The following is a 19529-nucleotide window of genomic DNA, read 5'->3' as shown; positions in this document are numbered from 1 at the left end:
AATGTACTGATGGTCAGTGATGGTTTGGGGGGGGGGGGGGGGATTTCATGCTTCCATCTGCTGACAACTTTTATGGAGATGCGGATTTCATTTTCCGGCAGGACTTGGCACACTGCCCACACTGCCAAAAGTACCAATTGGTTTTATTTAATTCCAACTGGTCTAATTTTGTGAGACACTGATCTTTGGGTTTGCAAAGGACAAGAAAGAAAATGTAAAAGCAAGAGAGAGAAAAAGCAGGACAGAGAATGAGAGCACAGTAGTGTGAGAGCAAAAGAGAGAGAGAGAGAGACGCTAGAGAGAGAGAGAGAGATGCGAGAGAGAGAGAGAGGCGCGAGGGAGAGGATCACACACTGTGTGTAATAAATCAGAGGGGAGTTTAGTGGGCGGCAGTAAACACTAAACGTCACGCAGTGAGATCATCTCATGGCCGAGCGTGATGAAGCACTGTCTCTCTTCACCCACGGCCTTCAACGTACATCAAGCTACAGTGCTTATATCATCATCACCATCACACACACACACACACACACACACACAACCTATGAGTCATAAAAAGGCATTAATTCTTCTGCATAGCTTTCACAGCTGACAGGAGAGGGGGGGCTTTATCCTAATGCAGTCTGGCAGCAGGAAATGAGACGTGGTCTTCCCCTCTAACTGCTGGAATGACCCTTCAACCCCTCCCCTCCGGCTCACACACACACACACACACACACACGCGACAGGTTATAATCACTGTTACAATTACCTCCCTCTTAAACTGTAACTGTTAAAACAATCAAATAAATAAAAAGTTTTGTTATTTTTTATAAAAAAAATGTTATTTTATCATATTCACTTTTTCTTGGGGGTCAGATAATGCATATTTCTGAATTAAATGTTGTCATTCACAAATTATATAATTAATATTATGTGTATATATACACACTATGCTATACTTAAAATACTACATTAAGTAATATAATACAGGAAATTGACAAATCCTGCACCTAACAGCTGGGGTTATGCATAGGGCTCAGCCAGGATCTACTACTCACTCAACTAACAACAATAGCAAAACCACCACAATCTAATACTGGCTCGACAAGAATCCAGAAGCACAGCCTAACACTATGTTCATGGTCCATTGCCTCAACTGCCAAGTAACAGACCTACCAAAAAATAACCTATGAACACACAGAATCCCTCCTTAATCTAAGCTCACTTCCTTTAACTATGGCAACAACACACTTACCTAAGCACAATCACACACAATAAATCACATTATAAGTTGCGTGAGCAGAACACAGCAACCACTACCATCTGATACTGGCTCGACAAGAATCCAGAAGCATAGCGAACTATGTTCATGGTCCGTGCCTCAACTGCCAAGTACTCAGACGTCTACAAAAACTCATGAGACAAATTATTACAAGAGCAGGACCACACCAATCCCCTTCATCCAAACTCTAACACAAACTTCAGTGCAAGCTCTTCTCAGGGGTCATCAGGCAGGCACCTTCCTTCGTCAGTGTTTCGCTGAATTAGGCCCACGACACCTCCAGAAGGCTCAACAGTGAAGTCTGGCGTCCCAGACCCACCCCCCTCCAAGCCTGCTGTAGAAGCACAAACTCATTCCCTTCCCTACGTAGCCTCAGCCCTTCTGCACCACAACCACTGACTAGATCTTTCAGCTACATCTAACAACTCCAACACAAACTTCAGTGCAAGCTCTTCTCAGGGGTCATCAGGTAGGCACCTTCCTTCGTCAGTGTTTCGCTGAATTAGGCCCACGACACCTCCAGAAGGCTCAACAGTGAAGTCTGGCGTCCCAGACCCACCCCCCTCCAAACTTGCTGTAGAAGAACAAACTCACTCCCTTCCCCACACAGCCTCAGCCCTTCTGAACCACAACCACTGACTAGATCTTTCAGCTATATCTGACAACTCCTTCACTACAGTCCTTAGCACACGACCTCTAATTCCGAATTCAGACAGCAGTCTTGTGGCAGACTTCGCAACAAAGCCTCTAGTACCTACCTCTACCGGTCTAATATACGCTTGCCACCCACGCTCTCTCACCTCAGCCACCAAGTCTGTATACTTCAGCCTTTTCCTTTCATAAGCTCCATCTACCTCGTCTTCAAACGGAACAGTCAGCTCTATAAAATACACTATCCGCTTACTTTCAGAGTACAACACTACATCCGGCCTCAAGGTTGTAACCAGAATGCACTCTGGGATCTGCAGTTTACTACCTACATCCACTAATAACTTCCAATCTCGTGCATTGGCCCACTTACCAGCAGTTTTCAAGCACTGTGCTGTTTCTCCACTATGCTGCCCCTCACGCACAAACGTGATTACCCTACTGCAACCTACCACGGGCATGTTATTAACTTCTAACCGTTTCTTATCAAGTGCACCTGCAAGAGATCTAAGTACCTGATTATGCCTCCATGTGTAGCGCCCCTGGGATAGACTCACCTTACATGCCGACAAAATGTGCTTCAGCGTGCCACTTCCTGCACATAGCTTACAACTTGGATCCTCACCCACCCACTGAGCAAGGTTTTGTGGCGTTGGCAGAACATCATATGTAGCTCCCAAAAGAAACTTTATACGGCCTGTATCCAATCCCCATAACTCTCGCCAGGTGATTCTCCGCTTCTCTACACTTTCCCATCTCATCCACTGCCCCTGTTTACTCTGCCCTGCTGCTTTTGCCCTCCTTGCTTCCTCCTCCTGCTCACGAATAAACCCTGTAACCATACGCCTTTTCTCAGGTGATGTGGCCTTGCCGAATGCTTTCCAAGAATCACCTAAACCTAATCCTGCCCTCCCATTTTGCACCTGCCCCACAACATCCCTGTGCTCCAGTGCCCTCCTTGCGGCTTGAGTAGCTTCTCGAGCATTCCACTTTCTCCCAGACCTAGTCACTGGTGCTGTTGCTTTAACCAGCCCGTCTTTTGACCCTAACAACTGCATTTCACGTCCTACCTTAGCACATTTGAACTCCTCAACCAAGCTCGTCAACGGCAGTTCCAGCATCCCTCTCCCACACCACGCCACACTACTAAGGCAACGCGGCACCCCCAACCATGTCCTTATAGCCTTGCTCATAACCCTTTCTAACCTCTCAACCTCAGAAATCGGAATATCATAAACTGTAAGTGGCCACCTTAGACGAGGCAACAAACCAAACTGCAGACACCACAACTTTAATTTACCTGGCAGAAAAGACTTATCAATTCTATTAATGGCCTCCACCATTTCTGTCCTCAACCCTTCCACCTGCTCTTTATCATTCAGTGCTGCAGTATACCACCTACCTAAACTCTTAACTGGCTTTTCCAATATAGATGGTATGACTTCTCCCTCCATCATAAACCTTTCTTGTATCAATTTCCCTTTAACGATTGATACACTCCTAGACTTGCTCGGTTTAACTTTCATCCTAGCCAGCCTAAGATTATCATTTAACTTCCCTAGCAGTCGCCGGGTACATGGCACCGTAGTCGTTAATGTTGTCATATCATCCATAAATGCCCTAACTGGTGGGAGCCGGGTGCCATCATGCAGCCTCTCCCCGCCTACGACCCACTTAGAAGCCCTAATAATCACCTCCATTGCCATCGTAAACGCTAGCGGTGAAATTGTACAACCTGCCATTATACCTATTTCCAGTCGTTGCCAAGATGTGACACACTCCCCTACACTAAAGCAAAACTGTATGTCTTCAAAATAGGCTTTAACTAACCTTGAAATCTCTTCTGGAACCCTAAAAAAATTGAATGCCTTCCACAACAATGCATGCGGTACCGAACCAAAAGCATTAGCCAGATCTAAAAACACCACATGTAGATCCTTTTTCTCGGCTCTTGCTGTTTGAATCTGATGCCAAATCATACTATTATGCTCTATGCAACCAGAAAAACCTGCAATTCCTGCCTTTTGTACAGACGTATCAATTAAATTATTTCTTTTCAGGTACGTTGCTAGTCTACGTGCAACCACACTAAAGAAGATCTTACCCTCCACATTCAACAAGCTTATGGGACGGAACTGATCAATAGCCACAGAATCCTTTTCTTTTGGGATAAGAACACCACCTGCTCTGCGCCACTCCTTTGGAATAATCCCCTTCTTCCACACTATAGCCATTAGTTTCCATAGAAACTTCAAAACATCTGGTGCACTTTTATATAATCTATATGGAACCCCATTTGGCCCTGGGGCAGAACCTGCCTTTGCAGCCTTCACCACCTCCTGAACCTCACTCCACCTAGGGGGGTTAACATCCATTTTCCACTCTATATCACCTAACGGCGGCATGTCTGCTGGTAGGTCCAGGTCGCTAGACCTTCCCTTCTCTGTGTAAACACTCTTAAAGTGCTCCTCCAACTCCCTCTTTCCGACCTTTAGATTTCCTGACTTCTCCTTACTAAACAGACTCTTAACAAACCTAAATGGATCTCTAAAGAACTCTATCCTAGCACGCTCCTTCTTCTTCCTCCTTTTCCTCATAGCCTCTGCTCTCCGCAATTTTACCAACTTACTTCTCAACTCCTCCTGCAATAACTCAATGCCCTCTCTTTCTGCCTCATTCCCCTTCTTCCACTTCTTTCTGAGTAACCTTGATTCCTTAACCAGTTTTTCTATTTCTACCTGCCGCCTTGATTTAACTACATCTTGACACTTTACGTTCCTCTGCACAACACCAAATCTTGCCATTCCATAATCATAAATGACTTTACCTAGCCTGTTCAATTTACTCTCTGCTGTTCCCTTCAAACCCTCAAGCATACCTTTCAAGTCATCATTAATACTCCTCCATGCAATCTTGTCTCCTGTGCCTGGCCATTTAACTTTGGATCTTTGACCGATTCCTTTCTCCCTACCCATCTGCTTTCCCTTAGCCTTTGACCTATCAACACCTCCTTCATCCTCCACTCCTTCTGTGCTTAAGTTAGCCTCCCTAGTATCAAAGGTATTGATATCCTGCGGACTGTGGCACGTAACCTGCCGCTGGACTTCAGCCGACTGACTCAAACAATTCTGTTCAAAGTATTGTTCAATGCGGGGCCCCTGCACTCCTTCACTCAAGCACCTCATCTTTCCTTGGTGTATCCTCAGCCCTCTCACTGATGTGACCTTGCTCCACCCACACACACAGGTCAGCAACTCCTTTCCACTTACCATCCCACCTGCCTCTATGCTTAACCCACTTCTCGTAGTCATGTCCGTTCCAGAGTCCGTAACCATGTTATCCACCTGTGAGTCATCTTCCACCCCTGCTCTCGCTGACTCCTGGGGTATTGCTTTTTTCTTTTTCAATGTAGCTTGCTTGGTTGCACACACATGGTTAACCATGGTGGCTGCTACCATGGATTGCCAGCCCATGGCAGCACCGTTAGGGTCTATTCCCTCTTGTCAGCTGTCTTTCCATGCTGTCACAGGGTCTTTCCTCTGTTGTCAACTGTTCTCTTCACAGCAGTCACTAGCTTAACTAGATATCAAGTAATATAATACAGGAAATTGACAAATCCTGCACCTAACAGCTGGGGTTATGCATAGGGCTCAGCCAGGATCTACTACTCACTCAACTAACAACAATAGCAAAACCACCACAATCTAATACTGGCTCGACAAGAATCCAGAAGCACAGCCTAACACTATGTTCATGGTCCATTGCCTCAACTGCCAAGTAACAGACCTACCAAAAAATAACCTATGAACACACAGAATCCCTCCTTAAACTAAGCTCACTTCCTTTAACTATGGCAACAACACACTTACCTAAGCACAATCACACACAATAAATCACATTATAAGTTGCGTGAGCAGAACACAGCAACCACTACCATCTGATACTGGCTCGACAAGAATCCAGAAGCATAGCGAACTATGTTCATGGTCCGTGCCTCAACTGCCAAGTACTCAGACGTCTACAAAAACTCATGAGACAAATTATTACAAGAGCAGGACCACACCAATCCCCTTCATCCAAACTCTAACACAAACTTCAGTGCAAGCTCTTCTCAGGGGTCATCAGGCAGGCACCTTCCTTCGTCAGTGTTTCGCTGAATTAGGCCCACGACACCTCCAGAAGGCTCAACAGTGAAGTCTGGCGTCCCAGACCCACCCCCCTCCAAGCCTGCTGTAGAAGCACAAACTCATTCCCTTCCCTACGTAGCCTCAGCCCTTCTGCACCACAACCACTGACTAGATCTTTCAGCTACATCTAACAACTCCAACACAAACTTCAGTGCAAGCTCTTCTCAGGGGTCATCAGGTAGGCACCTTCCTTCGTCAGTGTTTCGCTGAATTTAATACTATATAAAAAATATTTAAAAAACAATTTTAAAAAATTGTGAAATAATGCTTTAAAAATTATGTTTAAAAGTTATTGAATAAAATAATAAAACTAATAATTTATAATAATAATTAAAAAAAAAGAATGAAATATTACTCAACTTTAAGACTAATCAATTTAAATTATAATATATAAATGCCTAATAAAAAATAAAAATTATGCAAAACAAAAATAGTATCTACGTTATTACAATTATGATTTAAAATAAAATTAGCAATAACAATGAAAAAAGATGACAAAATAACAAATGTAATTATTAAATTACAAAATAAAATATTAAGATAATAAAATAAAATAAAACAAAATTTAAAATAAAAAGCTGGGTTTGTCATTCAGTTGCTGTTGCCATTTACAAATTATGTTTAAAAATAAATATATATAAAAAAAATAGTTTAAACTATTATTTAAAATAAAATATCTTTAAATTTAAAATGTGTGTTTTTTTATGACTGTGATGATCCACATCTACAACCCGCAATATTAAAGAGTTCCCTTTTCCCCAACAGTCCAAATTACATCACAACCCCATAATTGGAGGGAGGAAGTGAGTGAGTGTGTGAGAAAAAGGAATGAAAGAGCTAAAGAGGGTGAAAAGAGACAGAATGCCAGAGGATGGAAAGGGAGGGGGCAGCTAATGAAAGCACGCAGGAAGTGTGGAAGGAGGAAAGAGCAGAGAGAGAGAGAGAGAGAGAGAGAGAAGATGCTGAATGAGTGAGATGTGTAAATGTGTGAGTGAAAGTCTTACCATTGAACCATGATCACCCAGGACAGGGTCACACACTGCGGGAGAAACACAGAGAGCAGGGTTATTCCAGGCTGATCCTAAACCAGCCGCTGATTACGTTATTCATTCATTAATCTAATATCTGCTCAATTAGATTCAGTCTAATATCGACTTGCTTTTCTCTATAAATGTTTTTTTCCTTTATTCCTTCATCCTTAGACTCCATTTCATTTAGGGTTGCTCACTGTTTCTGCGTGGAAATGGCAAATAGCATGGCTCGCTGCATTTGATTTGTCAGTCTTAATTAGTTTTAAGCTGTGCGGTGAAGTCATGCAGGAAATATTGAAAATGAAAAAGTTATTTTTATTTAGCATTTGAGCAGATAGAGGGATACTGGCACCTTAATCAGGTTTTCTACACTTCTGTTCAGTTGATCTTTGGATGAATTAGGATTCAGTTTAATGGACAAGAAATTAAAAATAAAATCATAAAATAATGATCAATAGCAGTATTTTCTTAACATTTCTTAAGTAACGGTGTAAGTTTGTGTATGTTTGTTTTATTGTATTGTGAATTAATCCATACATTAATATACATTAGAAGGTGGGACACTATATAAGTAGTATCTGACCCATAATCCTCTAAATTAGGGACGCACCACTATACAATCCCACAGATCTGTCATCAACAACCAGTGAGTAATTCATCTATGAAAAACTGCTCAAATTAATAGATAAATAAATCAATAATAAGGGTTATTCAGGTTCTTTATTGTATTATACTTCTGTCAAAATATAATCTACCTAATCAATACATAACAAATATCATCAGAATTTTTAGCTACACATTTAAAACACTTATAAAAGTTGTAAAACACCACAACTTTAAAACATTCTAGATTACCGTTTCTTAAATTAAGTTATTAAATGTTAACAGTGCTTACAAGCAAAAACAGCAAAACGATTTGCTGGTGTAAAGTACATTTTTGATCAAAAAATGGTAAAAATGTCTTTAATATATTTTATCTAATATATTTAAATTACACATTTTTACTTTTAAATTGAATGCTGTGTAAAGGTTCTATGCAATAGGATATGTGTTCTTTTAAAAATGTGTGCGTTAATTTCTTACTTTTTGTTTGCAATCCTGATGCCTTAAGTTTCTTCTACATAGTGAGGTATATGGTTTAATAATGCAACACTAGTATTAAATTGGTATTGGGTATGTATTTACCAGTATGGAAAAGTTTATCTCTCAGTATCAGCATCAGAACTAAAAAAAGTCAGATCAGTGCTTCCCTAATCTGACTTTTATTAATTAACTGTGCTAAAACATTAATACAACACACAATCTCACTGATGTGAAGCAGCAAAAGCTAGTAAAGTAAAAGGTTCTCTTAATAAAGGAGCTTTGGAGCTCCTTTATAGGAACTACTATTTTCTGTGCTTTATACTTAAATGTGACCTTTCTATAAGCACCTGAAAATACCTGTAGTTCTATTAAAAAGGCCTATTAAAAAAGTGAAAGCTAAAATACTGACCGTACACAAGACTAGGATTAGCCCTCTTCAGTTCCTGTATGATGTCGACCACCATCTCCAGGAAAGATGTGTCCCTGGTGTAACCTGCACACAGAATAACAATCGTCAGCTTTGTCTTAGGATGCTTTCACACCTTTGAAACAAAAGACCAAAAAAAGCTGATCTTGTTTGGCATGAACTGAACCATCGTCTGGTTCGTCTGCAGTGTAAAAGGCATTTCATGCATGAGCATTACACAGCAGTATGTTTGCAAACTCTTACGCAGCTCATTCCTGTATCCACTGTAACTGTAGATTAAAAACATTATATAAACAGAAATAAAAGTTTATATCCAAAGATAATCTGTTACACTTATTCTGCTGTCAGATTCTGGTAGGGGGGCAGCATTCTGCTCAACAACTAGAAAAGCAACTTGCCAAATTAATAAGTAAATCATTTGGGGTTGATGCTGCAGTTGGTCAGGTTTAGGTTCAGCAACAGTATGTGCTGAAAGAATGAGGTCAGCTGACTACCTGAATATACTGAATATAGATCAGGTTATTCCATCAATGGATTTTTTCTTCCCTGATGGCACGGCCATATTCCAAGATGACAATGTCAGGATTCATGGAGCTGGAATTGTGAAAGAGTGATTCAGGGAGCATGAGGTCATTATTGTCACACATGGATTGAGAGAGTTCACCACAGAGTCTAGATCTTAACTCCATTGAGAATCTTTGGAATGAGCTGGAGAGGACTTTGTGCAGTGGTCAGACTCTACCATCATTAATGCTGCAAGATCTTGGTGAAAAATTAATGCAACACTGGGCTGAAATAAATCTTGTGACATTGCAGAAGCTTATCGAAACAATGCCACATTTTTTAGACTCTGGCCTTAATAGCTGGACACTTTGAAGTTCTACACTGTTCAAGAAGTACTACTTCATCTCAGATGATTTCATTCCATTAAAGAACAACCATTAACAGCACCTTCACTGTCACTCACTCCCTGAGCTATAATACGCTAATGGCTTTGCTACAGCTGCACCAGAGGCTACAGTGGTGTTTAAATGTAAAATATGTGGCTCCCAACCACTTCTAGATTTGTGAGAGACGATAAGAGAAAAACAGCATCGGCCCAAACCCAATTCAAAAACGCTGAAGGAGCACTTCACACCAACAGCTATTACGCAACGGACAATTTCGTTCCCAGAGTGTTGATCGACCAAGAAATCTGAAGTCATTTCTGCCTTCTATTGCTATCATTTTATTAAAGCAAATAATACACTTGAGGTCTGTGCTGTATTATGAGTACAGCCACTGATAAAAGACTTGCTTACAATGCCCTTTATAAAACACTCCTGATACAGTGAAGCATCCAGCTTTAACCTTTAGAACAAGTCAGAGATATCCACACAACAAAAGTTTGGGTTTAATTTTAAATTCATCATTTTGCCTGCTAGAGAAGCAGGGAAACTTTTTTTTAGACTCATTTGACTATAATCCTGTATCGGTTTCTGTGCACTGTTTATTATCCTCCTTTCACCCTCTCCTTTAATGATCAGAACATTGGCTCACTTTGACTGATGTTGACATGGTGGTGGTGTTTTAGTAGTGTGTGTTCTGCTTGTGGTACAAAGGGATCAAGCACAGCAGCAGTGCTGCTGGAGTTTTTAAACACTGTGTTCACTTATTGTTCACTCTATTAGAAACTGCTACCTCTAGCTGCTCCACCACGGACAGAAGAGCTGAATCTGTTGCTGCAGTTTGTGTTAGTTGTCCTCTAGTTCTTTATCAGGCGCTGCCCACAGGATTATTCTCAGTAGGGGTGCAGAAAAAATCGATTCAAGCTCGTTTCTAACATTGAACGATTCAGAATCGATTCTCATTTTCCAAAAAACATTTTATTTTTTTTGGTGCAGCTACTGTCGCGCGGAGCTCACATACTGTCGCGCGGAGCTCACATACTGTCGCGCGGAGCTCACATACTGTCGAAACGCTCCACGCGACAGTTGAAATGCTCCGTGGGCAGCAGCAGCAGCAGCAGCAACAGGACAGAGAAAGTTTCTGCTCTTACTGCCTCTCCTTATTAAGCTACAGAGGGGCGTGTAGTGTCGTGTTATGGTGTTTGTTGTTGCACCGCTAAAGTATGGAGGATGAAGAAAAAGAAATCCAACCGATTTGAAAGAATCAGAAAAAAATCCAATCGTGACCCCAAGAATCAATTCTGAAGAGAATTGTGGGATTCCCATACATTCACAGCCTTAATTCTCAGTCCAGCAGTGACACACACATATTTAAAAAAAATACAGCAGCACAGCTGTGTCTAAACAACTCCAACCACCATGTCAGTGCACCCAAATAATACCTAATTGTATCTGCTCTAAAGAACATGGTGAAAAGAGAATAACAAAGTTTACAAAAAAACTGAAGGACTACAGTTTGCAATTATAGAAATACAGAAATGTTCCTATATGCTCAGTGGAGCTGAAAAACCCTTTAAGATGGTGGCAGAAAATACTCTAACTTCTGTAAGTTGTGAGGTGGGTCTCTGTGGACCGTATCAATGAGCCTTAGCCTGTTCTCTGGTAAGTCTTGACAACTGCATACCAGAAAACCTCACAGATTCTTATGCTTTTCCATAATTCCTGCTTCCAGCAAACACATCACCTTCCATAACTGACTGTTTACTTGCTGCCAAATATGACGATCCCACCCATTTGACAGGTGTAATTGTGACAAGATAATCAGTGTCATTCACGTCACCTGTCAGTGGTACTAATGTTATGGCTGATGGGTGAATAATCTATAGAGAAAGAATGTGTAGCTATTGATGGCTAGCATTTACATCGTCAGCATGCTAACCTATGTTATTAAAGTTGTGAAGGTTCTCTTGTTAATCACTAGCTTGAGGAGCTTTGATTGACAACGAGTCGGAAAGTGCATGTGCATTCTCTCTCTCACACACACACACACACACACACACACAAAGTCTCTCCTTGGAATTCCTGCAGTGTACTGGCTTCTTGAGCTGCTGACTATGCAGTGCTAGTTTAGGTGGGAGATAAGCGCTTAGGCAGAACAAGAGGTTTTTTATAATAATGCTGACTTCAGATTTCCCTTCACTGTGTGTGTGTATGTGTGTGTGTAAGCAAGAGCGTGATTGAGTGGCAAACCACATTACACACACTATGCTCTGAGTGGAGCAAAATCAAAAATAGAAGTGGAACTAATAACTGCCTGAGAACGAAGCCTGACTGTTTTTGGAATTGCGCTGAAATTGAAATGGCAAAGACCCAAATCAGAACCTCATAAACCTTCAGAAGCCTATTCCCAGTGGAGTGATATATCTTACAGACAGTTCAAAGGTAGAGTCGCATGGTGGTAGGTGGTGTAAGCACCACAGCCCCTCAGACACACATGCTGTAGCATGGTATTTCCTTGGAGTCCCTTTCTGTTTGGCCAAGGTCACTATGCTCTTTTTTCTCACGTTCCAGTCTGTTGTGCATCTCTGCGTCAAGCCTGAGGGCTCCTGATGTGTCGGAGAGAGAGAACTGACAGTCTACGAATACCTCTGACTGGAAGAGAGAGGTCAGCAGGGCATTCTCAATAGCAGTACAGTTCCTTTGCTGAAGGCAACATTTCTGATCTCTACTGCTGGAGAAGGCTAATAATGGGCCAAGATATTTCAAGAAAAATTTGATAATCCCAGTCTGTGTCTCATTCTAATGGCAAGTGCTGTTTGCATATGCAAAAACTGCATATAGTCATAACAGAATATTATGGCCACCTAGCTAACAGTGACTTGAATGACATTAGAGAGGCGTTGTGGCATAGACTCACTTAGATTAGCTGACAGAAGGTGTTCTTTATAGAGGTTAACTGGTCTAATATGGCGAGTCAATTGCTCTATACCACTCACCGGAGTTGTAAAATTTTCCCAACATCAAAGGCCCATTTACACTTCTGGAACTTAATGTTCCAGAAGGCTATGATCAGTACACCCTCACTACAATAGCTCTAGAACATCCAGCAAAGTTAGCAGTTTTAATGCTGCTACCCTGCCATCATGCTGTTTTGGACATCACAATGTGAAACTGCATTCTTTGTTCCTTACATATCAAAACTAGACAGCAGTGCTAATTCTTAATGAGAAACATATGCATATGTCTGCAAAAACAGCTCAGGTTCTGGATAGACTCAGACCAAGGCTATGGCCCCTGTGCGGGCTCCAACTTTGGGGTGTACTTTGTTTCTGAATCGAGCTCCCCAGAAGACTACAACTTCTGATTGGGCTTCCAGGAGGACTATGGCTCCCAGGTAGACTCAGACTACGGATCGGGCTCTAACTATTGATGAGGCTCCAGGCTGGGCTCCAACTACAAATTGGGCTCCTGATTGAGCTCCCAGACAGACTCAGGCTCCCGACTTTGAATCAGGCTCTAGGACAGGCTTTGACTATGGACCGGGCTCCAGAACAGGCTCTGACTACGGTTCAGGCTCTAGGACAAGCTCAGACTACAAATCGGGCTCCAGGACAGTGTCCGAACACGGATTGAGCTCCAGGACAGGCACGGACTATGGACCGGGGCTCCAGGACAGGCTCTGACTAAGGATTTTGCTCCAGGACAGGCTCCGACTACGGACCGGGCTCCAGGACAGGCTCTGACTATGGATCTGGCTCCAGGACAGGCTCTGACTATGGATCAGGCTTCAGGACTGTCTCCGACTACGGATCGGGCTCCAGGACAGGCTCAGACTACGGATCTGGCTCCAGGACAGGCTCAGACTATGGATCTGGCTCCAGGACAGGCTCAGACTACGGAGGCTCAGACTACGGAGAGGGTCTCTAGCAGACCCTGCATTATGACGGGTATTGTATTACCGGGTTCTTGCCAATGCACAATCGTCACTTTAAGTATTGATAAGACCCAACATATGTTTAGGAAAGCCTGATTGTGATATAACTGAACTTGACAAAATGCAGTAGGGGTGTCTTTAGGTTAATAATGCATGTTCTTGGCTTTTGTACATCATCTTTACAAGGACAGTGTTGTCTCCTGTGTGTTAGCACTGAGAAAAATTACAAAGAGTGCTTAATTACATCAATCTTCTTCTTCACGCTTTTTTGCCTTATCTTTCCTCTCTTTTAGTCTTCTCAAGGTGATGAAAGTGGAGGGTTGATCCATCAGACCACACCACACCCCCACCGTAGCACACACACGCGTGCATGCGCATTCAAACTGGCAATGGTCCGTAACGTCTGGGACAGTGTCTCCCGTGCACGAGAGTGAGCAGTTGCAAGTGTGGATGACCTTCTGCTAAATAACCACACGTCCTCTGTGATTCCCAAGGTGTAGCACTAAATGTATAGAGAGTGTTCTTTCGGGAGAAGTCACATGGTATGTCATAAGACGACATATTAAGAATAGTTCTGCACTGGAAAATTCTGCACACTATAAAAAATAAAAGTTAAGAGTGGATTGTTGCAAAATTCAGCAAGCAGTTATGTCTCAGGCAGATACATTAATGACACAGGGCATTTTACAAGTAGGCATAAAAGCACTAGCAGTAAAAGGTCAAAGACATGCCTTAACATTTTACTAAGACATTTTTGCCAGTTGACAAACTTTAAGAGGTGGCACATTATTCAGCTGAGAAAAGCATGATGCTATTTTTAACAAACTGCCTGCCATCTACACCGTCTATCAGCCAACAGTGATCACCTTTGTGTGTAGTGGTGTCATGAACGGAACCCCTGGTACAAATGGGAATCTTATCGTCTTTAGTATCAATTCCAGGTTCAGTCCCAACTGCAGGTGTGATGATCTGTCAACCAATATTGTCAACCAAGCATATATGGTTTTGGGATGGAATGCTATTTTTGGCGAGCTGAGTGTGAGTGTGCAGGATCTACAGGCCCAGCTGGAAGATCAGGCTCAGCTGAAGGCAAATGTGCTGCAGGATGCCATAGGGAGCCTGTATGCCTCCATGTCCAACTGTATCTCATCTTGTATCCAGGCTAGAAGCAGCCACCAGGGTACTCAAGCCTTTTTTTCCAGTGTACAGCTTTCCCCAACAATACTAATTCTTTTGCACTAAAATTGTAATTACTTACATTATTCATTACATTCCAACAACATCCCTGGGATAACAGGACATTAGTTTAAAGCATTCTAAGTAATAGCGCAACACTACCAAATTCAAAATCTGGTTTTGAGATGTCATTAACCAAATCCCCTTTGCTTACCTGTGAGGACGTAGTCGTAGTGGTTTACGTTGTTGAGCTTGATCCCTTCGTAAAGCACGTGGAGCTCATCTGCTGTCAGGACCTGTCCTTTCCAGTGCGCGTAACCTGGGAAAGACCAGACATTAAAGGGTGTGTTGTGACAAGGGCTGAGAAAAAAACAGCATAGAAGATTAAGGTACAATAACAGTTTGGCATATGGAGCTGGACGTTAAGCAGTCCCCGACTCTGATGACATGAACAAGGGCTGAGCGGACTAAACCAAGGCGACTGGACGCTTACTGAACTCAAACACAGCACTCATGATTCAGACTCATGATCCGAGTCAGGGCCCAGGGCAATTTAGAGATTCAGGCTCGTAGTCAGATTCAGAATTCCAACTAGGTACCTTTAGATTCTGACTCATGGTCAAGTTCGAAATTCTGACTAGATTTTGGCCCATAGTCAGTTTCGGAATTTCAACTAAAGCCCTATTTGGATGGGATTAGTTTCTCAGGGGGTCTTGGGGTAATTTTCTCTTTTATGGGGGTGATTTTATTCTCATCCGGAACGACCATGTATGTGTTTTTCTCAGACGTCCTCTGGGAAAATTACAGGCTGAATTACCTACTGTTTTTTACTGAATTCATAAATTTAAGTTCTGTCCGAACACACATCTCTGAGTTTCGTGTCCTCGAATCTAATAAAATATTTTTTTTTCCAATGACACACATCTTAATTACACTTTGGGCGCGCGTTTCCACGGAGATCCACGTAAACACAACAGCGTGTGAAAATAAAGGAGCTACTGAACGCAATGTCATGTGAACGAGAAAGCCATTACTGTTTTATTACTGAGTAGAAGTGTAAAATATTTTTCACAGACGTCCCCCTAAGAAACTAATCCCATCTGGATAGGGCTTAAGAGTCTATCTCGAGATTCCGGCTCATAGTGAGATTCAGAATTCACCTCAGAATGACTGGAGTATTAAGAGTTAAAAACGAAATTCTGAATCAGGTACTGAGTAAGATTTCTGAGGCAGACTCTTAGTCTAAATGAGGTCAGGATGTTGGATGATCCCCAAGCCTTCAACTCATGCCAAATATATTGGATGGAGCATCATCATTCCAGAGAACACAGTTCCACTTCTCCACAGCTAAACGTTGAGGAGGAGTTTAATACCCCTTAAGCCCACTTAAGATTAGCAGTATTAGCGTTTTTGGGTGAACTTCCCCTTCCAGTGTTTTCTAAAACAGAAGCGGGTTGTTCGAGTCACTGATGTGAAAACGCAATTTGACGGAGGCCTCTGGCCACTGTGACATCGACACCAGTGCCCACACACACACACAGCACATGCACTGGCGCAGTCCATGGAGTTCACTGCTTCGTCAGAGATAGTGACTGTTGCCGTGGGAGGCTGTGATGTCACAATTCAGGTGAATCACCAAGCTGGTCACATGGTGTGGTGCTCGTTGCTAAGTAACAGGACAGAAGAAAGCCTGAGGGGCCGAGAGAGAAGAGTCGCCGCAGCCTTTGTGTGTGTGTGCGCGTGTGTATGGATGTGTGTAAGAACACGCGCAAAGGGAATTCTTTGTGATAAGACCCCCTTCTGTCGTCATCGCTTTCTTCTGCCGCAATTCAGCAACGTCGCTGCTGCACAGTTACTTCACAAGCACAGCTCTAATCCAGCACATACACCCACCATCCCTATTACCACCCTGACATTTTAACACCGAAGCACCACCCCAAGCGAGTGTGCATGCGCAAATACATGCACAGAATATGTATTCATGTCTGTCATGAGCCAGCAGGAAGCATGCTAGTTGAGAGTGCCCGTTTTGCTCTAAATGCTTTGAAGATACGCTTCAGTACTTTGGAGAGATTGGGATAGATTATAATATAATCAATCAATGTGTCAAGGCATACTTACTGACCCAGTTTTGACCTACAAAGCTAATATTGCAGAACTATACACTCAAAAAGCACTTTATTCAGTATACTACACTAATAAGAGTAGAAAAGAGTAGTTCTTTTGCTTTTCAAACAGACCCAATTCTATATGGAATGGATTCCATAAAAAAGGCTGGAAACATTTTGTTAAGATTCTGGTCCATGCTGAGAAAAATTAGTCATGCTATTCTAAGTCTATAAGACTACTGGACTTGGAGTCCAACTCTGACTCCCAGGTCAGTGTTCCAGAAATACAAGTTAGACCTCAGAGTGAGGCTCCATATTGTAATTCCAAGTCAGGAACCATGTCAGAATTCAGAGTGAGGCTCCAAGTCAGAATTCAGAGTGAGGCTCAAAGTCAGAATTCAGAGTGAGGCTCCAAGTCAGAATTCAGAGTGAGGCTCCAAGTCAGAATTCAGAGTGAGGCTCCAAGTCAGAATTCAGAGTGAGGCTCAAAGTCAGAATTCATAATGAGGCTCCAAGTCAGAATTTAGAGTGAGGCTCCAAGTCGAAATTCCAAGTCAAGCTCAAAGTAAGAATTTAGAGTGAGGCTCAAAGACGGAATTCAGAATCAGTCTCAAAATTGAAAATCCAAGTCAAGCTCCAATTTGGAAACCTGACTCAGTCAGACTATTATTTATCAGATTATTAAGAAGCACTTTGGATTACCAGGCAGAAGTGACACAAATCAGATTTTATTCATTATGTGTGACACCAACGTCAATCGTTTGACAGAGTAAATGATGACCAAAAAAAAAAAAACATTGAATCCAGGGCCAGGTCGTGTGGAAATCTAATACATAATTGATTCTGAAAAGCCAGAACAGAATCCAATGCATTCAACATGTATACCAACGAGAAGGGAAGTATTGTCTCCCGATATTTTGTAAAGAAAATGCCTGTTATTGGTGAACCTTAAAGACTATGTCAGAAATTCCTTGGGAGTTGCAACCCCCAGATTAAGACCCTGTGATCTAGAAGTTTTGTTGGCCGTTTGTAAAATTCGGGCCTTTCATCTCTAATATCCGAGCAAACCCGAGCTAGCTACATCTGTGTTCAAGTGCTTGATGCTGAACCTCAAAACACCGGCAGGAAATACAGTCTGAATGATTGAAAATGATTCAGTCCAAAGAGCGTCGTTGCAGGCATTTAGCTTGGTGTAACCGGGTGTGCCAGGCCGATCAGCGCAATGATTCAGGGCCCGGCCTTTCAGAGATTTATGACAGAAAAAGTTCAGGGTTTTCGAGGAGGACAGATTAAAAGCCACACAGGGCCTTGGACTTGATGGGGATGGCAGCAGGCCAGGAGGCCGAGCTGGCACCGGGCATACCTCATCTGTGTAAAGACAGAGGCAGCGCCAAGTAATGAAGAAACACTATCCACACGCAGGTCATTAGAAGTCCTAACAGGGTGTGAAGGAAGTTGCCAGACTCGTTGACTAGGACAAATGAAACCAATTAGAATGATTCTGTTTGTACTAGCTAGTTTTAGGCTTTTGTACACAGAATGAACTGTGATGTGACTAAATGAACAAACACAAAAAGATAAAACACACTATATGTTCAAATGTCAGTTTACAGCCATTTTTTTGGGAGTGAGATGAGGTGATTACCATCAAACATTTTATCCTTATTAACACTCTTGGTGATGCTGGATTCAATAAAATCCTCACAGCAATGCTCCAAAATTTGGCAGAAAACCTTCCCTAAACAGTAGAAATGAAAAGGCTGGAAGATTTCACCAAAATACCCTGTAAAGAACATCAGTCATCGTAAATATGTTAAATATAAAATCTCAAAAGTTTGTTTAAAAATCATATTACCATTATTGAAACATTTTCTATTATGATATATTTTGACTATTAACAATTGTCCAGCCCTGTAAGACAGTAATTCCAACAAAACCAGGATAAATATGTTTTAATATCCTTAAACATATAATAATGATCAAAATAAGATGAGCTGAAAACCTGAAAACAATATACTGCAATATGTTAAGGTTATCATAGCTAAGAGACTTAAGTTACAACAACAAAACCTGGAAAAATAGTTTTAATATCCTTGATTTTGGAAGAAACAATGAATTAACAGTTGCTTTATCCAGGTAATGTAATTTTTGTAATTTAGTGCATACGAGTTCAACATCATAAACAACATAAACATTGAAGTAAAGACCTCCATTTACGTTAGGACAAAAAGAGAGCAAAAGTCATTATATACTACAGAAAATATGAAATGTATTTTTTTTAAAGAAATAAAGCATTCAAATTCAAGCTCCCTCTCTCTGTGTTTCTCATTTTGTATCCCCATCTCTGTCTCTCTTCCTGTCTCTGTCTCACTTCTTCCTCTCTCTATCTCTCACCCTCTCTCTCTGTCTCCCTCTCTCTGAGTGTGTCTCCCTCTCTGTCTTTCTGTCTGTCTCTCTCTTTCACCAGCTCTGTCTCCCTCTCTCTCCGTGTCTCCCTCTCTCTCTCTCTCTCTTTGTCTGTCTGTCTCTCCTTCTCTGTCTCCCTTCCTCTCTCCATCTCCCACTCTTTCTGTGTCCCTCTCCTCTCTTTGTGTCTCTCTGTTTCCGTCTCCCTCTCTCGCTGTGTCTGTCTCTTTTTCTCTCTCTCTCTCAATGTGTCCCTCTCTCCATCTCTCACCCTTTCTGTGTCTCCCTCTCTCTGTCTCTCTTTCTCTCTCTCCATGACTCTCTTTCTCTCTGTGTCTGTCTCTCTCTCTCTTCCAATCTCCATCTCTCACCCCCCCT

The 19529-nt window shown here is 42.1% G+C and overlaps 1 protein-coding gene across 1 annotated transcript in view; it reads right to left on the bottom strand.

The window, feature by feature from the left end:
- Positions 1–19529, bottom strand: part of pdxkb (pyridoxal (pyridoxine, vitamin B6) kinase b) — a 40003-nt gene that overhangs the window by 10715 nt on the left and 9759 nt on the right. Inside the window, exons 3-5 of the mRNA XM_007251335.4 lie at positions 14852–14956; positions 8623–8706; positions 7104–7138 (exon numbers count right to left, since the gene is read on the bottom strand). Of these exons, the coding sequence (XP_007251397.1) occupies positions 7104–7138; positions 8623–8706; positions 14852–14956 (224 nt within the window). The remainder of the gene's footprint in view (positions 1–7103; positions 7139–8622; positions 8707–14851; positions 14957–19529) is intronic.

This window comes from Astyanax mexicanus, chromosome 21 (genome assembly GCF_023375975.1).
Source record: "Astyanax mexicanus isolate ESR-SI-001 chromosome 21, AstMex3_surface, whole genome shotgun sequence".
Classification (NCBI taxonomy): Eukaryota; Metazoa; Chordata; class Actinopteri; order Characiformes; family Acestrorhamphidae; genus Astyanax; species Astyanax mexicanus.
This window is presented reverse-complemented; position numbering and strand designations above follow the sequence as displayed.